At 42.7% G+C, this 19,129-nt stretch overlaps 1 protein-coding gene across 8 annotated transcripts in view; it reads left to right on the forward strand.

Annotated features, from left to right (window-relative positions):
* Window positions 1–741: 741 nt before the first annotated feature.
* Window positions 742–19,129, forward strand: part of MYLK3 (myosin light chain kinase 3) — a 32,931-nt gene continuing 14,543 nt past the window's right edge. Inside the window, exons 1-3 of one of the 8 annotated variants that reach the window (XM_041458847.1) lie at window positions 2,022–2,138; window positions 16,787–16,852; window positions 17,795–17,885. In XM_041458847.1, the coding sequence (XP_041314781.1) occupies window positions 2,046–2,138; window positions 16,787–16,852; window positions 17,795–17,885 (250 nt within the window). In that variant the 5' untranslated portion in view covers window positions 2,022–2,045. Of the gene's footprint in view, window positions 766–2,021; window positions 2,139–2,591; window positions 2,809–14,086; window positions 14,748–16,786; window positions 16,853–17,794; window positions 17,886–19,129 lie in introns of those variants that run through there. The other 7 variants (XM_041458850.1, XM_041458849.1, XM_041458845.1 and 4 more) reach the window with 7 other exon arrangements.

Raw genomic sequence — 19,129 nt, forward strand, 5'->3', positions numbered from 1 at the left:
GGTCTCCTGTTCCTCTGAGAGTGGCTGGGTGCTGTTCCCAGTGCCAGGAATGCTGCTGGAGGTGCTGCCACACGGGACAGCAGCATCCCTGCCCTGTCCATGTGGAATGGCTCAGCAGGGCAGGGCTTTCAGCTCAGAGGACACCTGTATTCCTGTGCCACCGCATCTTGCGGCGGTTTTGACCTAGAATTTATGGTTTACTCCTGCCCTTTAAAAGGGCAGAATGGCAATAATAGATCTTAAAGCTCTGAAAATATTCTGTGAACTAGGAAAGGTTTAACTGTGTTTTACAGGTGGAAAAGCCAAGGCACAGAGATTGAGTTAGGAATTACACAGGGGTCTGGCAGTTGAGACTGGTCTCATCTCTGGAGGTTTAAGTCCAGCATCTGAGGCAGCCTCAGGTTGCCTATGTCCCTTTAGCAGGATGTTACATTACTAACATCTCTAGAGCTGTGCTCAAGTCACCCCAGGCAACCCCTGTTCTGTACTTGTATGTTAAATAGCCTGAAAAACATTCCCTGTCAGGCACTAAAGCAAGCATGGCCATCTCCTCCCTGGCTTTTGCCCTGCGAGAGTTCCTCACTCACCTGATTCTGGTTTTGTCTGTGTACTTAAGTTGGTTTCATTTTTTTTTTTAACAGCATATTTGTTATTTTGCTGTACAAACCCAGCTGGAAACACACCACTTGTTTTTGCTGTGAGAGGGGCAGCCAGCTCTGTACCCCCACGTCTGGACCTGACATCTCTTAGATCATAATGCTAAAGGTACAGTATCTTATCTCCATCACTCACCTGATTGTTTCAGGGCAGGGTGCCTGTGCACCCATGCTGTGGTGGAGCACACTCCTGTTGGGACTGAAGCAGTGAAGATGTGGCTCATGCCAGGCCCTGCCCCTGCTGCCTGAGGTGCTTGTCCACCTGCTCAAAGGCAGTGAGAGGCTGTCATTTGTGTGCCCATGCCTGATGGATTCATCTTAATGCTAGATCACTTGCAGCTTGTAATCAGAGATAATTCTATTACAGCTTGTTGGCTGAGTCAAAGAGGAAAGCAAACATTAAAACTGAAAGCAGATTTGCTTCTACTTCTCTAGAACTAATTTCCTTTTTAGGTCATCCAGCATCTTGATATCTATTCTGTTTGTGTATTTGTCCTCTATGGACACAAACTTACAGGTAAGAACTCTATTAAAAATTGTGTATCCTAGAGAGGGCAAAATAAAAAGGAATTCATTAGCTGAGAGCCAAGTGCATGAGGAACATTATTTGGGTGTGTTGTGGCTGCATATTTGACTGTGTGGGTAGAAATTAAAGCTCCTAGATCTAGGGGGTTCACAAATATGCCTACATGGACTTCATGGCAACATACACTTGTGCAAGTAAGTGAGGTGTTTGGAGACTGAAGGGAGTGGCTCTGTGTGCATAGCATCAGATGTAGAAACAGTGCTTAAGGCATAATAGGTGTGTGAATTCTGATGGAGGATGAACCCACCTGAATGGTCATTTTGAGTCCATTCATTGTTCCCTCTATTCCTGTGCTTAAGAAATTGGACATGCAAGAAATTCCCACATGTGTTACATTCATGTTGTGTTGAAGCCAATATCCTGCAGCAGTTATCAGTGTCACTGAAAAATAGAATAGCACTTGGATGAATTACAGTCTTGTCACTGCTTGGCTGAAGCCAACATGCTGTCCTTAAGTTACAGCTCAAGCAAAGTAAAATTGGATTAAAATAAACGAAGGAACAAAGAAATGCAGAGAAGGGAGTGCTCAGTGACTCCAGAGGTCTGGCTGTCATCTTGTATTGTTTCTGTGCCCTGGAGTATCTGTTATCAGTGATTCAGGAAGTGAACTGCTGGGATATGGATAGAACTTAGTACTGTGATAAGGCAGTGAAATGACTGAAATGCCTGGTGTAGTGTCAGATAAGATGAAATGCCTGGTTTATCACACAAGCAGAATTCTAGCAAGATCCAGGGAGGCTGTGCAGCTTTATTCAGTGAAAGGCTGCAGGCTAGCAGGGTGACCACCAGACAAGACAAACAGAATGGGAACTTTATATCAAGAATCTGCCCTGCACAGATCCCTACGTTTGAGCATGGGAGGATTTTGTGTTTCAGATTACATAAAGAGATTTACGGTAAGGGACTCCTTAGTGCTTTATTGTGAGCCTGGTTTAAAACTGAAAACTTTCTGGATGGCACAGAATTGGTTTCTGTGCCTTTTGTAACATGCTGTGTGTGTCTGACATTCTTGGCCAGGTTGTGCAGCCTGTTGGCTTGCTAAACACCTGCCAGCCTCAAGGAGGTGTTTCTGAAATGATGACTGCAAGCTTAGCCTTTGTAAACTAATTTAGTTTTCACGGGAGCCTTGGCACATTCAAACTTTTATTCTGGCTGGAATGTTTGTTGTATAGGATGGCACACTGACATTCAAATTATGTGGTGGCTGGTTGTTAGTGCTTTTTGCTTTGCTTGCCATATGTCTGTTTTATACAGTGACTCTGTCGGCCAGGCTGACCCTGAGGTGATTTAATGAACAGCCAAGTTCTGCATGAGCCCATCTGACCTGTGGTAAAAGCAGTGCAATCACCTTGAGCAGTGGCACTCAGTGCCTCAAAGGGTGCTCTGGGGTCGTGCTGGAAAGCTGTGAGATCAGAACCCCACAGTGCACAGGTCTGAGGAGCAGAGCAAAAGAGAGCTCTCCCCAGAGCTGGAGCCCTGATGGACAGAGCACGGACCCTGTAAGCGCAGAGAGCCGTGGACACGCCACTGCTGGAAGGGAGGATGGGAATCTGCTTTTCTGCCTTTGTAAGCTAGTCATTAAAACCCACTGTGTTTTCAGCTGCTGCCTGTGAGGTTCAGTTTCAATTGCTACCATGGCAGAAAGTCTAGGAAAAGTATTTGTTTTCAGCAGCCTGTTTGCATTTAGCTGCTTTTTGAGCTGCTGAAAAGACCAGAAGCAGAAACTGTACTTAAGCAACTTCAAAAATAATTCCATGGGCATATAATAATGTTCAAAAAATTAAAATAATTGGAGGAGTTGCATTTTAATTAGAATGGATCAGATTGTTGTGGGTATTTTGAAACTGTTCTCTTTCAAAATTTTGCAGAAGGGATTTCCTCATGTATTTTGTTCAACAATAGCTGTAATGGCTTTTCTTAAAGAGCTTGTATTCATAATCATCTTTGTTTTTTACAGAGCCAATGGAGTAAATGAACTAAATCAACAGCAATAAACTGAATTCTGCCTCAGTTGAAGGACAGACAAAATTTTTACTAATTTCAATAAGTAGGATATTGTTCCAAAGCCTTAAATTCCTCTAATGTAACAACATGTAGTGGATTTAATAGGCAAGAGTATGATTATTTTTTTCATCATATATTACATAAGAAACAGGCTCAGTTGACCAGACACATTTCATATCCCAGTGACTGCATGTTTTGTTGTCTATTTATGGCAACATAGCAGAAAAATGTTTTGGTCTATTCATTTAAATATACTACTCATCTGTTGTTCTTGTTGAAGAGGTAATGATGTGTTTAAATTGTTCATTTTCAGCTTTTGTTAAAGGTAATAAACAGCCTGAAATATGTGAGATTTTCTCTTGCTTTTTTTCTGAAGGAGTGCAAATGAAAGATATTTTCAGGATTACAGAAGGTGGCCCTAGAACCATAAAAACAAATGAGCCAGGGTTTTTTGGACTAGTCATGTCTTGGGGCAAATAAGTCAGTACTGCAGCTATCTGTCTCCATGGCATTCTGTGGCTTGGCTCTGTGCAGATCAGAGTTAGTGTTTTGCAATGAAGACTATAATGAGATTCAGAATATCTTGTTTCTCTGTAATTGATCTGTTGGGTGACTGAGTAATTCTTTCATATTCATTACTTCAATTTCCTTTTCTGTAAAATTAGTGATAATGGTGTTTCTCTTCTGGAAACACTTTAAGGTCCACAGGTAAAAGTTATCTTAGATTTATTTTGATTTATTGGTTTTTCTTGTCCTCGGTGCACTAACAATCAAAACCAACTTTGTTTTGGATGTCTCGCATTGGATTACATCACTCTGGCCAGTTTACCAAACTCATTATGTTTATCTCTTGGAAAATCGTCCTTTGTTTTGTTCACGAAGCTAGTACTCAAATTCATGGAGCATTGCAAAGGGAAGGATGCTTTTGGAGGATGGGACTGGCAGAGAACACATAAGGATGAATAGTCTTGGACCACATGTGCAATTCTTAGTAAAGCTGGTGAGAACTGCTCTAATGTGTAAGTTTAATATTAACCCTAGGGAGAGCTCTCTTTTCCCGGGGTCGGCCTCAGGTCAGGTTTGAGCCTGTCCCAGCAGGATCTGGAGGTTGTGTGTACAGTTCTGATGTCAGTGGTTGCAGGGGGGAATCTGTTGTTTGTGTGTTGTGGGCTGGAGTCTCCTGTGCAGTACCTGGGCATCTGCCTGCTGCTCTCAAACAAGGGGCTGGCTCAGCTGGCTGGGCTGCTGTGGAAGGACTCATAACCCCAGGCAGCTCTGCAACAGTGCCCTGCATGTTTTTACAGATTGATTGAAAATCTGTTATTGCTCAGAGGTACAGTGGAGGGGGGAGTTGGTGCTCAAGCAATAAGAGGAGGCATTTTTTTTTCTCTGAAATTAATTGGACTCTTAGGAGAGGCAGTGACAGGAGAGTTCTAACATGTGCCTGAAGATCAAGGCACCCGTACTTCCTTCAGCCTTTTCCTTTCTGGAGCTGAACAGCTTTGATGTTCACCTACATCAATCCTTTTAACCTTAGTGGTGCTGCTGTCTTTTTTCTGATTCGCTGGACCTGATTTATTTTTTATCCTCTTTTAGGACACAGCCACTTAGTGAGATATTTGAAGTCACCTAGTCATTCTCATAAGTTAATCTCGATGCTCTGCTCCTCTCCTCATTCATGTTTGTGATTGGGGTTATGTGTCTCTGTGGGGTTTTTCTGCAGGGCTAACATCTTGCTGCTTTTGCTACTCAGAGGTGTTTTTCTGAGTCTTGTGTAGAGTTACTTGGAACTCCTCAGGTGCTGTTGGTTCACATCCTAAGCTTCATGTTCTTGCACTGCCCAACAATTACCTTTAATTTCTTTAAACAGTTGTCTCCTGTTTTGTGGAGTTGATGCTGGGACTGCAGAGCTGCTGGTGGAGATCAGCCCTTGGCACTGCAGTTCAGGCTCCTGCTTACTTGGGAGTCACTCTTCTCTCTCCTCAGCACAGCAGCTCTGGGATCCAGGCTCTGGACAGTCCATGTACTGCAGGGTCCAAACAGCCCTCCTGAGGTCCAGATTCTTGGCAGGCTGTGTGCACACTGCTGTGGAGAGCTCACAGAGACAGGCAGACTGAAAGAAATGAATGGAATTGGTAAACCATTCTGAAGGATTTAGATTTTTAGAAAAATACATGATTGACAAATTTCTGAGCATCTCAGTTGTTAATACTCTCCCCAGGCTTTGTGGGAACTCAAGAGGAAGATGTCATGTGCTTCAATTTAAATTTTGCACCATAGTGGTCTGCAGTCTAAATATACTCTATTGAGTATCCTTTCAGACAGTTCATATCCCAGAAATTAAAGCAGTAAACTATATATAGTCTGTGACATTACAAACCAGGTTTGTTTTCACCTTCTCCATGGCTGAATTGAGATAGCAGGAGCTAACAGGTCCTCCTGCTGTTGTCTTCTATATTTGTGGCTCACCTTTCACTCTCTCATTTGTGTCCTTGTTTTGTTTTTCAGGCTTGAGCAGCCCATGTGCTTTCTGGCTCACCTATCTTAGGCATACTTCTGATTTCAGGTCCTGAATGCTTCCCTGAGTCCCGAGTCCTTCCAGCACTGTCACTGCATGTTCACTGATACGGTCTGGGGCTGGGCAGAGTTGAAAAGAAATGCCCTTTTTCTATCAATAACTCTGTTCTGGATGTTTTCTTGGTGGGTTCCTGTTCCCAGTTTCAGCTGCAATCCCCAGTGTGGAAGCTTCAGGGTTCTGGTTAATTCTCAGCAGCCCTTTAGGAGTCAGCACAGCTTGATTTGCATCTTCCTTGACCTGTCTTGCTATAAAAAAAAAAAAATAGTTTGCTATAGATTTGATGACTGACTGACCTTGTTTCTTGTTCTTTATGCAGAATTATCAGGTGTAGGGCCAGAAAACATTGGCACAAGCCATGAAATGGCTGTGGATCATCCACTGTGTGAGGCAATTGTCACCACGGCCAGCAGGGATGGCTTGTCTTGGCAAGGCAGGTAGGAAGCTGCCAGTCATTGCTGTGGGACGCTGAGCTTGTTTTGGGGCACTTTCATCTGTTTAATGGTCAGTGCAGAATCCACTCTTCACTGGATTGATTCAGTTTAGACAAACTTTCTCAGAATTTTCCTGTTTCTCCTTTTGTGGTGGAACAAGAGCACGAAACCTCTGTATTTCACCATTTTCAGGGATATTATACAGGGACTCTTGCCAGCTGTAATTTACTTACCTCTCTGCAGAACATGACAGCAGTATTTTCCAGCATCCAGCCCCGTGTTTTAACTCCTCTCCTAATTTCTTGCACTGAAAAGGTCCTGATGCACTATTACTGGATTTCTAGCTGGCACTGCCCTACTATACCCATTAGTGGCAAATACTCCTGGTATCAGCTAATATGAAATCCAAACCATTTATATCCTGGATCTTTTATCAGCACTGTTATTTGCTTGCTTTCCTCTGAGTGATTTTGGCTTTGTGGTGCCAGGCCTTGGGGCTGTTTTTGTAGTCCAGCACTGATAATCAGTGTGTCTGTTTACGCTACAGCTGTCTCTGCAATGCAGCTGGAGATTAATTTGTCACTGATCTAACAGCAGAATTCCAAAATCAATGATTTATTTGTTTTAATTGAGGAGCCTCCTATGAGTGCAGAGAAATGTCTGTGTGGTTGAGGAAAATGAATACTCTGGAGTCTGTTGGCTGCTGATTAAAGGTAGCAAGGTGGTTCAGAAACAAAACTTCTGAGTCCTGATAGAAGCCATGCATGGAAGCACTGGGGGGTATTTGCTGTTTTGGGAGTGGAAATGGCTGTACCAAATGTGCTCTGGATTTCTGTTCTTACTAGATATTTGTGCTGAGATACTAACCCCAGATGGAAGGATGGATCTCTGTGCTTAATCATACCACTGGAGCCCTAATTCAAGGCTTCTAATTCACACACAACTGTTAAGCTATCTGCTTTAGAGAGATAAACTTAAAAACTTGCCTTCTCATTCCTTGCTCTGAGAAACTTGATTCCTGTTGTTAGTTGCCTTCTGCAATTCCACTGGCATATGGTATAATGTTCCTTTAGGGTAGCTTTTCTGTAGATCACATTCTTTTATTTGTTTTCTGTATACTTCTTCCAACCTGATAAAAACCATTCTAAGTTTAGCTGGAGATGTTTTTCACAGCTGAGATGGATGCAGCAATTTCTCTGCTTTTTGAAACATTCGTGTAAAGGACAGCAAGTGGCTTCTATGTGAGCTTTGACTACTGAGAAGAGTTTGCAAACCCACTGCTTTTTGTACAGAAGCTCTTTTATTCTGAATCTTTTTCAAGGCAGTTTGTGTCGAGATTGATGGTTATTAAGCCTGAACTGATGGTTATTCCTGTATTTGTGAATGATGTCAAAGCAAAATACCAGAGATCTAAATCAGCAGGTGAATATAGCATAACAGACTTCATTATAGGGCAGATAAGTATTTACTTGATCTAAAATTTTGTTAACATGGGGTTTTTTTTTGGGTTTTAGTGAGAAATAGCAGTGTCAAAGAGTTCTTACTTAAAAAAAAACCCCTACTGTTAAATTCCTGCAAAGACCATTATTAGCAAGCAGCAGTGAACACAGTGCTTGGTGTTTGTTGTAGCCCAGCTGGGAGCTGTCAGGTGGGAATGTGAGTGAGAGAGAAATCAGGGACTGAGATCCCAGCTTACACAGGCCTGACATGATGGCAGGAACTGCTTCTGTAAACTGCACCTGGGAGGAGTTTCCAAGGGTGTGTGGCAGTAGCCAAGGGATGCTGGAGTCCAGTTGGATGGTTTTGGAGGCTGTCTCTTGCAAGGCTGCCTGTGAACACTTCTGTCTCTTAATTCCAGCATGATTTGAGGTGCTTGTGTGTTTTACCTGTCAAAGACCTAGACCACCACCTTGTGCTCGAGGTGCTCATACCTCAGTCAGTATCTGTGAAGGGGGGCTGGAGGACAGTTCTTGCCTTTCAACCTTGGGAATGTAAGTGGAGAAGCAAAGAAAATGGTATGATGTATTCTTACAACAATTGTCAGTCATGGTGGTGAGAAAGGTGGAGTTGGAAATGATGGTTACAAATTAACAATTTAGTACAGCTCTGAGTGTGCATTTTTGTTGTATCTTTTCAGACTTGAAGCTAAAAAGATCTTCTGAAGTGGGAAGGGAGCAGAAGTGCAGAAAGTGCAGTTAGGGGATTTGCATCTTCTCAAACAAAAGCATGTTGCTGGCAAAGTAGAGGCTTTTCTGAGGGATTTGATTTGAAGCCAGTCAAATTTCAAGTCAGCAAGAATAATTGTGCTGATTTTAATGTGTTTTGGAGCAAACTCTGGATTACGTAAGTTTGTTTTTCAGAAAAGTTGACTGTCTAGAAATAACCCTTTCTTATGCAACAGGTCTGTTCCCTGTGTGTGTATCCTGGGAGCCCTATCTCATCACTTCAGTGAGGAGACTTTGCTTTTACTGGCTTTATTCCTGTTGGCATTACTGCAGAGCCAGGGCCACTCTCCTCTTGTGGCAGATCCCCACTGACACATAATTACTTGTACCTGAGCAAACTGCATTGACACAAGAGCTTTTGGCAGGTGTCAAGTGGGCCTCAGGGCTCTCTGCTGAGCTCCCAATAGTACTGAGAGCATCTTGTAAGTAAGAGGCTTCTTGAATCTGAGGGAAGCTTTTGTGGCTGACCCTTAAAATCAGCAGGCTTTATGAGGAGTTGACTGCATTAGATATAAAACCACTGAAGTTCAGGGGAAGCAGGAACATGACTTTTTTGTTCAGTTTCCAGAGGAGAGGTCTTTGTTGGAGGCTGTGGAGGAGTGGGAAGGTGAATCCTTACCACCACACTGGGGAAACATTCTCAATTACCACTCTTCTGCTCCACAGTTTAATAGCTGCTTAAAAATAAAATAAATTGTAAGGATGAATATTCCAAGTAATGAGCTTTCTAATGTAGTTTCTGTGAGTAACAGACTTGGTGGTGAGGAATAAGCTCTGGGGTCAAGTGAGTGAATGTGGATAGACAGCAGGTGCCCTGTTGGCATCCTGGGAGGCAGAGTAACCTGGTGGAAGGCTGTGGGCAAATGGTAAACAGTGTTATCTAGAAATCTCATCACTTTGATGTAAATGAAATGTCATAATTGATCTGTTCAGCTCTCTGCTGTCAGCTGCCTGACTGAGATGCATTACAATAGTGCACAGGATATCAGGTTCAGTAACCTATCCCTAGCTCTGCTGCTGCCTGGAGACATCCTTGGATTCAGTTGTCTGGAAAATAATGAAATGGAAGTGGGCAAGGAAGTCAGGACTTGCAAGGGTGTTTCCTAATTCAGTGTGTTAGCAGTTTTCTCTCATTAAAGACACAGAAACCCCAGGTTTCCATAGTGATTGTTGGGTGTACCTGGCACCAGTCATGTTGTGACAGAGGCAATATTGAGTTGTTCTTGCCAGGGTCACCTGGGGATACCAACAGTGGGCCACTGATCCTTTTGGGCAGGTGGATTTCAACCAACAGGCATGAGTGGTGCATTCATTAAATGTGGGGTTCTTGGCCTTCTAAAGCAGGTGTGGTCCAGTTCCCAGGGTGGGCTGGTCCCAGCAGGAAAGCCAGCCATGGGACTAGATGGATTTATCCAGGCTGTATGGCATATCTTGCCTTTGGAAGTTATTCCTCTGAATTTAGAGCCAGTGCCTCCTTTGTGCTTGCTGTTGTTAGAATTGGTCTGTTGCTGCAGCATTACCCTGTGGATATAATAAATTTACCTTTTGTGCTGTTCATGAGAAACTAGGTTTAGTATTTCAAAAATTTAGATGCCCTAAAAAGGTTCAGTTACCTTTTCATTTGCTGGAGACAAAAGTAGGAAATGTATGTTAATGAGCTGCAGCAATTAGATGTAGATTAAGTAGATTTTTCATTATAACTTGAAAAAGGTGACATCTGGTTTCTAAATATGTAAAAGATATTTGTAAAAATTTACTTTTCTTTTTTCTTTTTTTTTTTTGCCTCAGCAGTGTTTATCAGATGTAGCCAGGCTGCTTTGAGCTTATTTGCTTTGGTTTTTCCTTTTGTAAATTTTTGCCACATTGCATTCTCCGTCTCTTTGGAACTCTATTGCACTGCAAACTTTTCCCAAAGCCTTTAAGTTCTGTATTAAGCTTTGGCTTTTTATAGGCCATATAAAAAGTTATTTTTTCATTTTCTTATGTATTGTCAGTCATCTCCAGTTTTACAATGTTGTTGGAAGCAATGCAACAATCTAATGAGATGATCTGTTTGAGCAGCTGGTTTTAACCTCTGTGACATTTCTCATTTGGGATATCGGTCTTGGCTGTCACTCAGTACATGGTGGAGATTTTTTTTCTCTTTTGTTTTCTATTCACTCCATCTTTGAGGATTTTTTCATTCCTTTGGGTCAGACCTAGCAAGGAGGAATTGTAACTAAACTGCCATATGATAGGTTTTCTGTGTTGAATCTCAATTTTTCTCTTGTTTTCTGGCATCTCTCTCTCACAGCTGGGAGTGTGTGTGAGAGGTGTGAGCCAAAGAGGAATAAACTCTTCTCCCCCTTGAGAATAGAAGTCTCTTTGGCATCATTGGTTCAAGGTCACTTGCAATTGTGTTTCTCCAGCACGTGTGTTCCTTTTCTCTGCATTCCTGAGATATCTGATACCTTGGAGGTGTTTTAAAGGGATCACAAAAGTTCATTTCAGTCCAGCAGACAATGGAATCAAGGCAGTTGCCTGCACACTCCAGATCCCAGCGCTCATTTTTTGTTACCTGGAAGACATTGGAGACCAATTGTCGTCAGAAGCTTTGTTCAAGTTACGTGCAGACAGTGATGGAGTCCTGTGGGTCAGCAGTTTTGGCAATGCCAGCAGGGGTGGCTGAACATAACTGTGCTCTCTGCAGGAGTGCTGCAGCATTCCCTGGTGTTTGCTGTTCATACAGCACTCTGTAAATTTGGGGACTGAAGATGAAGCACCCTGTGTTGTGGTATCGAAGTGCAAAATGTCCTTGTAAGCAACAGCTCCTCACAAAGCACAAGTGACCTTGATAGGCTGTGGCACTTGTCACAACAGCTGTGCTTTTTTGAGATGTCAGGCATTTTAGAATTTTTCCCTTATTTTTGGTAACTATTGAAAGGCTTGGGACTAGCAGTGGAAATGAATACTCTCTGCAGGCTGCTCAAGCAAGATCTGAATGCTGGGCACTGAATCAATGTTGTGAACAACAATTGCCTGCTTTTGTAATTCAAAGCAAAAGGAATAAAAGGGTTTTTGCCAGTATTTGAGCATATTATCATGCTGAAGGCAAGACAAACTGTTAGACTTGCCAGAGCCATTTTTTTCTGGTTGTGTGTTTGCCAGCAGTGCAAAAGGGGAGAGAGTGGAGGAGAAAATGGAAAGAATAAAGAATAGCTGACCTTAACTTTGTGACAGATATTTAAAACCTTTTACTTTGGTCCAAATGAGGTTCCTTCTCTGTCCTTCATCCCATCTGTAATTTTGCAGTTGTTTATGGAGGCACAGTTTGATGTAAGTAATGTAATAAGTCAAACAGCTGTATCAGAGTAGGAGGCAGTTATGCCTGTATCTTCTCTGTTCCTCAGACAACACTAGAAAGGAATATTTGCTGTATATTTTAGCAAGAATTCTCTGTAGAGCATTATTTCAAACATCTCAGTGCACTGTGTGAGCAGTTGGGTGGTGAAATCTCTTCCATGTGGCTGGAATACACAGTGCATGTGGCTGAATCCAGAGGAGAAAGGGATGGAATTTTTTTTTTTTTGAAGCCCCACTTTTTGCTTTACACAGCATTTGCCACAGTCCACTGCATGTGAGGAGGATGAAATCAGCAGTTACATGAATAGTAACTCTAGATAATAACTGGGCAGCAATCATGCTTTTTGCTCTCAGTTGTTAAATAACTAAGGCAGCAGTTGAAGGTTTTGCAGGACTCCTGTTTGCCCCCAAGCACACCCAGTTGTGCTCCTGGTTGGACTTGCATTGTTTCCTGGCCCTGTGCTGTGCCTGGAATAGCACACTGGTGGTGGCATCTTGAGTTCTGTGTGTGCAGCTGGGGATAACTTTCTGTGGCTGAGCTTCCCTGCTGAAGTATCTGCTCTAAGTTGTCTGACTTTAAATACAACACTCTAATGACTCTACCACTTTCTTCTTGTTCCTAACAGGACAACATTCAGCAGCTACTCTTGATTTGGTGAATTATGTTGGTTGTTTTTATCCTTTGTCATCAAGCATGTTTGTGGGCTTGAAAGAATTAATTCTTTGGAAGCATTTGGCTAGAAACTCTTGATTCTTTAACTGCAATAGCAGAGTTGCAAGGCATTTATTGCCCATGTCCTAAACCTTCAAGACAGAGCTATATATTTTACTGTGTTTTATGGGATATCACAAAACTTACACCATTCTATCCCAGACCACTGGGAAAACACCAGTGACTTTAAAATACCCTTTTGGTCAGGAGAAGTGACTTGGCACAAAGTGCCAGGTTTTCTTCTAAAGTCATTGCTTGGTATTCAAACTCTTCTGTGAAGGTAATGAACAATCCAAGTGTCACAGCTTTGGCTGTGTTTGGTAAAGCTGGTTATTTGCCTCTAAATGTCACCAGGCTGGCTATAATTACATGATGGCCTTGGTAGATGTAACACTTTTTTTAAGGTGTAAATAAAAATTCTCATCTTACAGAACTGGCAAGGATTCAATGTTGTCTTCAGAGGGTAACTTTAATGCTGCTACTACTATGTGGGAAGGGTTTTAATGTCTAGAATGTCCCATGTCATATAGGAAATCCACTTTAAGGGTGACATTTTCTTTCCATATGCCCTTAAAAAAAATGAGGAAGGGATTGGAGGCAGAGGGATGCTGAGTATCCCAAAGGCTTTGCTGTGGTTCCATTGTTTCTCCTCCCTGCTCTGCACCCCTTTGGGACCCGGGAGAACCAGACACAGCTGTGTGACAGTGTCACATCTGCCATGGGACAAACTGCTCTCTCTTGATGCCACAGTTCATCCTCTGTGGCAGAGAACTGACTCCCCTTCTGTGTGCTGTTGTAAGGGTGCATTCATTAATGTTTCTAAAGCATTCAGAGCTGTGGCAGTGGAGCCTGTGCAGTGTGAAGTGACTTTTTCTGTTCTCTAGTGACTGTAATTTGTATAGTAAATATGCTGTGATTCAGAAGTGAAAACCAGTCCTTTAAAAACAAATCCTTTAAGATTTATGATTTCATAATTTAATTGCTAATACTTAAACTAATTCTGCTGTGCCTTCATTATGATTTTTTTTTTTGTTTTTACTTGCTTCATTTTTATAACCTGGGAGAAAGATTTAATTTTAGAAGTTTCAGTTGACAGAGACATGCTGGTGCTAGATACGTATTTCAGGTCATTGTCATTGTACTCTATTTTTAAATTCAAGTGCCAGCCAACTGAAAGAGCACCCTGTGTCTATGCTGGGTCTTCTGCATCCGTGCTACACAGCTGAATTCTTCCAAGCTTCAGCACAAAGCCAGCCAGTTTACTTCTATTTTTTTTTCCTGTTTAATGAAGGGAAATGTTCTAGCACCTTTCATTATCACAGAACTAAAACTGGTCATGAAAACAATCCCCCTCCCTCCAGAGGCCTGCGCAGGCATTGGCCATTGTTAAGATGCTTGCCTATCAACAGCCACTCGAGAAAGAATTTTAAATGGTTTTGTGACGTCAAGGAGGCACAAGAAAACATAGTCTGGTGCCAAATTGCCTCCATCATTGAAAGCACACAGTAAGAAACAGATAACACAGAAATAAATCTTTTGTGCAGTAGCTATCTCACGATACGCTCTAGCGACTCCAGTAAGTGAGCTTGTCTGGTGTAGGAATAGCCGAAGAAGATGAACTTTCAGAGCCTCGTTTTCTAATTTATGATTAATGCAAAGGCAGCCTAATCTGTCTGACTTCCTGCTGTCTGGACAAAATGTCTGCGGGGAGCTTGGACCTCGCACAGGGAAACGCCCTGACAAGGTTTCAGCCTGCAAAAGTGAACAGTTTAAGTACTGTGGACAAAAAACTGTATCTCCTGAATGAAAAGATGGACAAACTGCTGCATTTCCAAGAAGACCTGACAGGCAAACTGCAGCGAGTGGACAGAGGCGTTGCTGATGTGGGAGATGGCATTAACAGGCTCACAGTGTCCCCAGCAGCTCCTGATGGCACAGATGCAGTGCTGCAAGGCCTGGAGGAACCGGACAGCGCTGCCCAGGCTGATGTCCGGAGCATGTGCTCAGAAGTGTTGAATTTGATGAAAGCTGCCCAGCTAGATGCCTCCAAGCATAAGGAGAGGCTGGCAAAGATAGAGAAAAGGGTTGATACCCTGGATAAAGTTATTACATTTGTGGGAGAAGTATTAAAAAATTCTAAAGTAGTGGATTTCATTCTCAAAGGCATTGTGCCCTGGAAGAAGGGGAGTCTGCTGGAAATCCCTCTTGAGGAGGTTGGTTTAGTTTTACTGTTTTTCATTTCACTTTATGACATAGCAGGGCTTTAGGCTCTCCTGTCAATCTCTTGCATGATGTTTAATTCGAGTTTTCCTTTCTGTACTGCTGGTACAGGTTACTGCTGGGACCTTTGAATTGCAAGGCTCTTAAGGCAGGGAGCAAGCTCAAAACAGTGTCTGAGGTTCCTGAAGGGTGCTGGGCAGTCCTGGAATGGCTGTGAGAAGGAGATTGCTACTGGAAAGGAAAATTCATCTTCTACCAGTGCTCAAAGCTCAGCAATGTCACCCAATTCAGTGACTGAATTGAGGCCCCAGTGAAAAGTATGAGTAACATACTAGAAGCTTTTGGGTTTTTTTGAGAGAAACTTCTATCTCCTTGTTTGTTCACAAATTCTGAACACAGCACCAGTTCCTGAGACCTGTGCTGACTTACGGTCATGTTACTGGGCAGATTTACACCTCCTTAGACATCTTAGCTGTCTTTAGCTACATTTTTGTGATGCAGCTGTGGCTTCATCAACTCCATTGACATCATTCACTCCTGAAATCAAGTAGTTCTTGTGTTTGCAAGTTCCCAGACATCAGTTCCCAAGCATTTCTTAATTATTGAGGACAATGGGCGAGGAACAGGCAAGACCAGTAATTAGTTTATATGGTGTTTTAAAATAGATCAACCTTGTTTTTTAACAGTTGCAGGCATCTGGAATTAGTTCTAGGTAATGGGAGTTTCCATTTTTCACTATGGCTTCTACCCCACCATGGGAACAAAGAGAGGAAAACTGCAAGAGCTGGAATATGTTTATGCATTCCAAATCTCCATCTCTGTGGAGATGTGATTACAGTAAGGAGAATTTAGCTCAAATGACAGTGTCCATTGGTATCTGATGCAGATATTTTTCACCAAAGCTGTAAAATCCTTTGATGGGGAGGTACATCTAACCCATTAGAAGAACAGGGCAGTGCTTGATGGCAATGTACCTTTCCAAGTTTTCAGTGCTCTCCTGGTCTCCCTTTTTAAGTGCCAGAGGCTGACAAGTGAGCTGGCCTGTTAGGGGACAGAAGAATTTACAAAGTGCTTCCATTAGTGTTGAGAACAATAAATCATGCATTAGTTATTAACCTTAAATCTGTATAGAGATAAAGGTCAGTTCCAGCTCCAGTTCTACAGGTTTTTGGAGAAATGGGAAAGTCTGATGTATTTTGGGTAGAGCTGTGTTATTACGGTCACTGCAAAATGCCTGGAGACAGATACTGTCCTTTGCTTGATTTTGTGGATAGGCAGGTAGAGATTGAGATGGAATGAGCTGCTGGTGACAGCCTGGTGGACTGGGAGGGCGTGGAGGTCTCTGTCCCAGGCTCTGACCTGTGCCTTGGCTGGAGAGCACTCAGGGTGTAGTGGGCGAGCACTCAAACTCCAGTTTTGCAATATGACCATCATTGTCCTCCTTTTTTGTTTGTGGTCATAAACACTTTTTGAAATTGGAGCATGAGGTCAGTTCTAAAACCTTAAGTCTGTGCTTTGATCACAGACTGCTGAGTGATATCCGAACCAGGCTGGAGTTAGTGAGGCTGTGTGTGTACGTGACCTGGCTGGGAAACGTGGAGCACAGCGCAGGTGAACAATTACCTTGTGCTGAGCCATGTGCTAACTTGGGTCTGGGTTTTGCAGCCTGTTCTGTGACAGCAGCACAGACATGTCCAAAGAGCTGCACAGTTGCAGGGGGAGCACAGAAAAAGAACTTGCTGCCTGCTTGTTCCTGTTTTCCAGCCTTTGCTGTTTGTACCAGGGCTCTGCTTATCACGGGCTGGGCTGGGAGTGGGGAGGTCCTGTTTGCATTTCTGGGTGAAGCTGTTTGTGACAGCATTCCAGGGATGCCTTGGGAATGTTTGTGGAAGAAGTTTAGTGGGGTTGGAGTCAACAAAGACTATGAATTGAGCTTCCTAGGTTCCAAACCTCTAACTTCTTACTTAAAAACCAGAAAAAAAACCGCACCAGCCTTAAACTGTCACTTACCCAAGGCTTTCTTTGCATGTAGGATTGTGCCAGAATAATGTTCACCCTGGTCATTGTTGCAGGTTTGCTTAGAGCTGTAATAAAAAGGGTAATGATTTTTTCCTACTTTTACTCTGTGGGTGTTTTGGTTTTTTGGAATGGGGAGGTGGGGAGGCTCTGTTCAGTCTGTAGGGTTGGTGCATGAAGTCCTTAACTGCTTTTACTAACAGGTGAAGGGCTGATGTGCAGCTGTAATCAGTTACCTGCAGAAATACTTTGTGTTGCTTATTTGCTTGTACAGATCAGGATAGGATGCTAGATCATCACTAGATTTTTAACTGTATGTCAACCACAGGAAATATTATGCCTTTCCCTAATTTTGTATAATGCTTTTTGCTACACAGAAGTCAGTTGTAATCTGATTTCACATGTACTGCTGTGTGAAGTCTTTAGTGGTCCTGTTACAAAATATCCCTCCTCTCAAATTAATTGGGGGAAAACCACTGCTTAAAGATAAAACTGCTGTTTTTAATCATTCTAAAGGTGACATGTGAAATGTCAAGTACATACACAAGAGTTGATCTAAAACTAGAGGTTCTTTTTTGATATTACCTCTTATCAGGTCAAATAATGAATTTTTAGGTACCTTGAGACAAATATGTTTTGACAAATATATTCAGAAACATTACTTTTCATTCTGTCACCAGCCAAAAGAAATACAGCATCATTTCTTTTTCTGCTGTCTCATGTTTCACATGTCATACTTTTTAATCAATGTGAGTAAAGATGGCAGGAGGCAAAAACCCTGATAGTGAAAATTTTGGAAAGCAGTGAGCTAATGTTTTAATCTGTTATGTTGTTTTAAAAGGATGCCTGCCTGCAAAGGCAGGGAGAGACTGGAGGAAGGAAGTAAACACAGCACTGACTAGTTCAGAAGAGGTGTAACTGTCCATTTTTCAGAGTCTGAATGCCTACATAGTTGCAGGAACCTAGTGGGAAATAGACACTCTTGGCTGTAACTGTAATTTCTGTGTTCCCCTGTCATTTTTAGGCCAAAGATAAATCTGAGGAGAGTGGCGCAAAACCTAAGCATGTGCTTAGTAACAGAGGAACCCAGACTGAAAGCAAGAAGCCTCTGGAAGGTATGTATCACCCCAGGCATGCTGCAAGCTTTGACTCTAGAATGTGCAGCAGACAAACTGGAAATTAATAGCCTGCTATTTCCCACTACCTGAATTACTCAGATGTAACTGAGTAACTTTGCCCCTCAGTACTGGCAGAATAGAATTGTTCTCACCACCTTCACACAATGATTTATCCCCAGGATCAAACACCACAAAAAGCTAGAAGATATAGAAATTAAAAGGAGTACTTTTGTATAGCTGAAGAGCTGGGTTTTTTGAATTGGGTTTCAGTGAGCTGAATTCAGAGAGCAGAGCTTGTTTGGAAATACTGTGAAGATAGTGACCCTATCACATAGCAAACCAAATAAGTTCTTTTCCATTAATACCTCTGAAGCAGCCCTCCCTCTTCCCCCTCTCTGAAAAAGGGATGTGTTGACACTGGAGTATCTTTTTTTGATCAGCAAGTTTCACTGGTGTGTCAGGGCCAGGTTCCTATTTAGGGTGCATCTGTCAGGGCACTGCCCTGTTGCATCCCCTGTCAGTGCCCATGGAGTTGCAGCAGGGGTGAACGTGATGTTGAGCAGGCCCTGTCATGCTGCTGTCTTCACAAATTGTCAGTGAATCCTTTGCCTTATGGGCAGTCCTCTTTTTAGCTTCATCGCTTTGGAAGTGACAAAAACAAAGCAATGGTCACAATTCTGACCCAAAAGCTACACAGAGTTGTGAGCAAACCTTGGTTGCTGGTGGTCTGGGCATGCTGAATGTTAATAATCACAGCCATTGTCATGGGAAGGCGATGAAGAACCTTTTAATCCTTTTGTGCAAACTGCAGCTGGGCTCTGTCCTGTGCCTCGGTGTCCCCCAGAGTCCTGCTGGGTGTGTCCCTACGCCCCTAACTGGGGAGAAGGGTGTGGATCAGGAGGGGCCTGCAGGATCTGCAGTGCCTTAAACTACCTGTTATATTTGCCCACAAAGTGATTTCAGATTTTAGATATGATGAACTTGAGCCTTGCAGGTTTTTTGTTTGCTTTAAGGAATCCAAGTCAAATCTGTGGCACTGCTGGAAAGGCACCAGGGCAGGTGAATCCCTGGTTTTAAGCCATGAGCACCAGGAGTATCTCGAGCCTGATGGTGTAAGGGTTTTAAACCTTCTGGGGAATTCTTGCTATCTTTTCAGGTGTAACTCTGTAGGTTATTTTGAGAGGTTTGTCGCTTTATTCCTTCTCTGTTTTGCCATGACTTTTGCTAAGGATAGTTTATTA

The sequence above is a fragment of the Pyrgilauda ruficollis genome, unplaced genomic scaffold (assembly GCF_017590135.1).
Source record: "Pyrgilauda ruficollis isolate IOZ18807 unplaced genomic scaffold, ASM1759013v1 scaffold13, whole genome shotgun sequence".
Taxonomy (NCBI): Eukaryota; Metazoa; Chordata; class Aves; order Passeriformes; family Passeridae; genus Pyrgilauda; species Pyrgilauda ruficollis.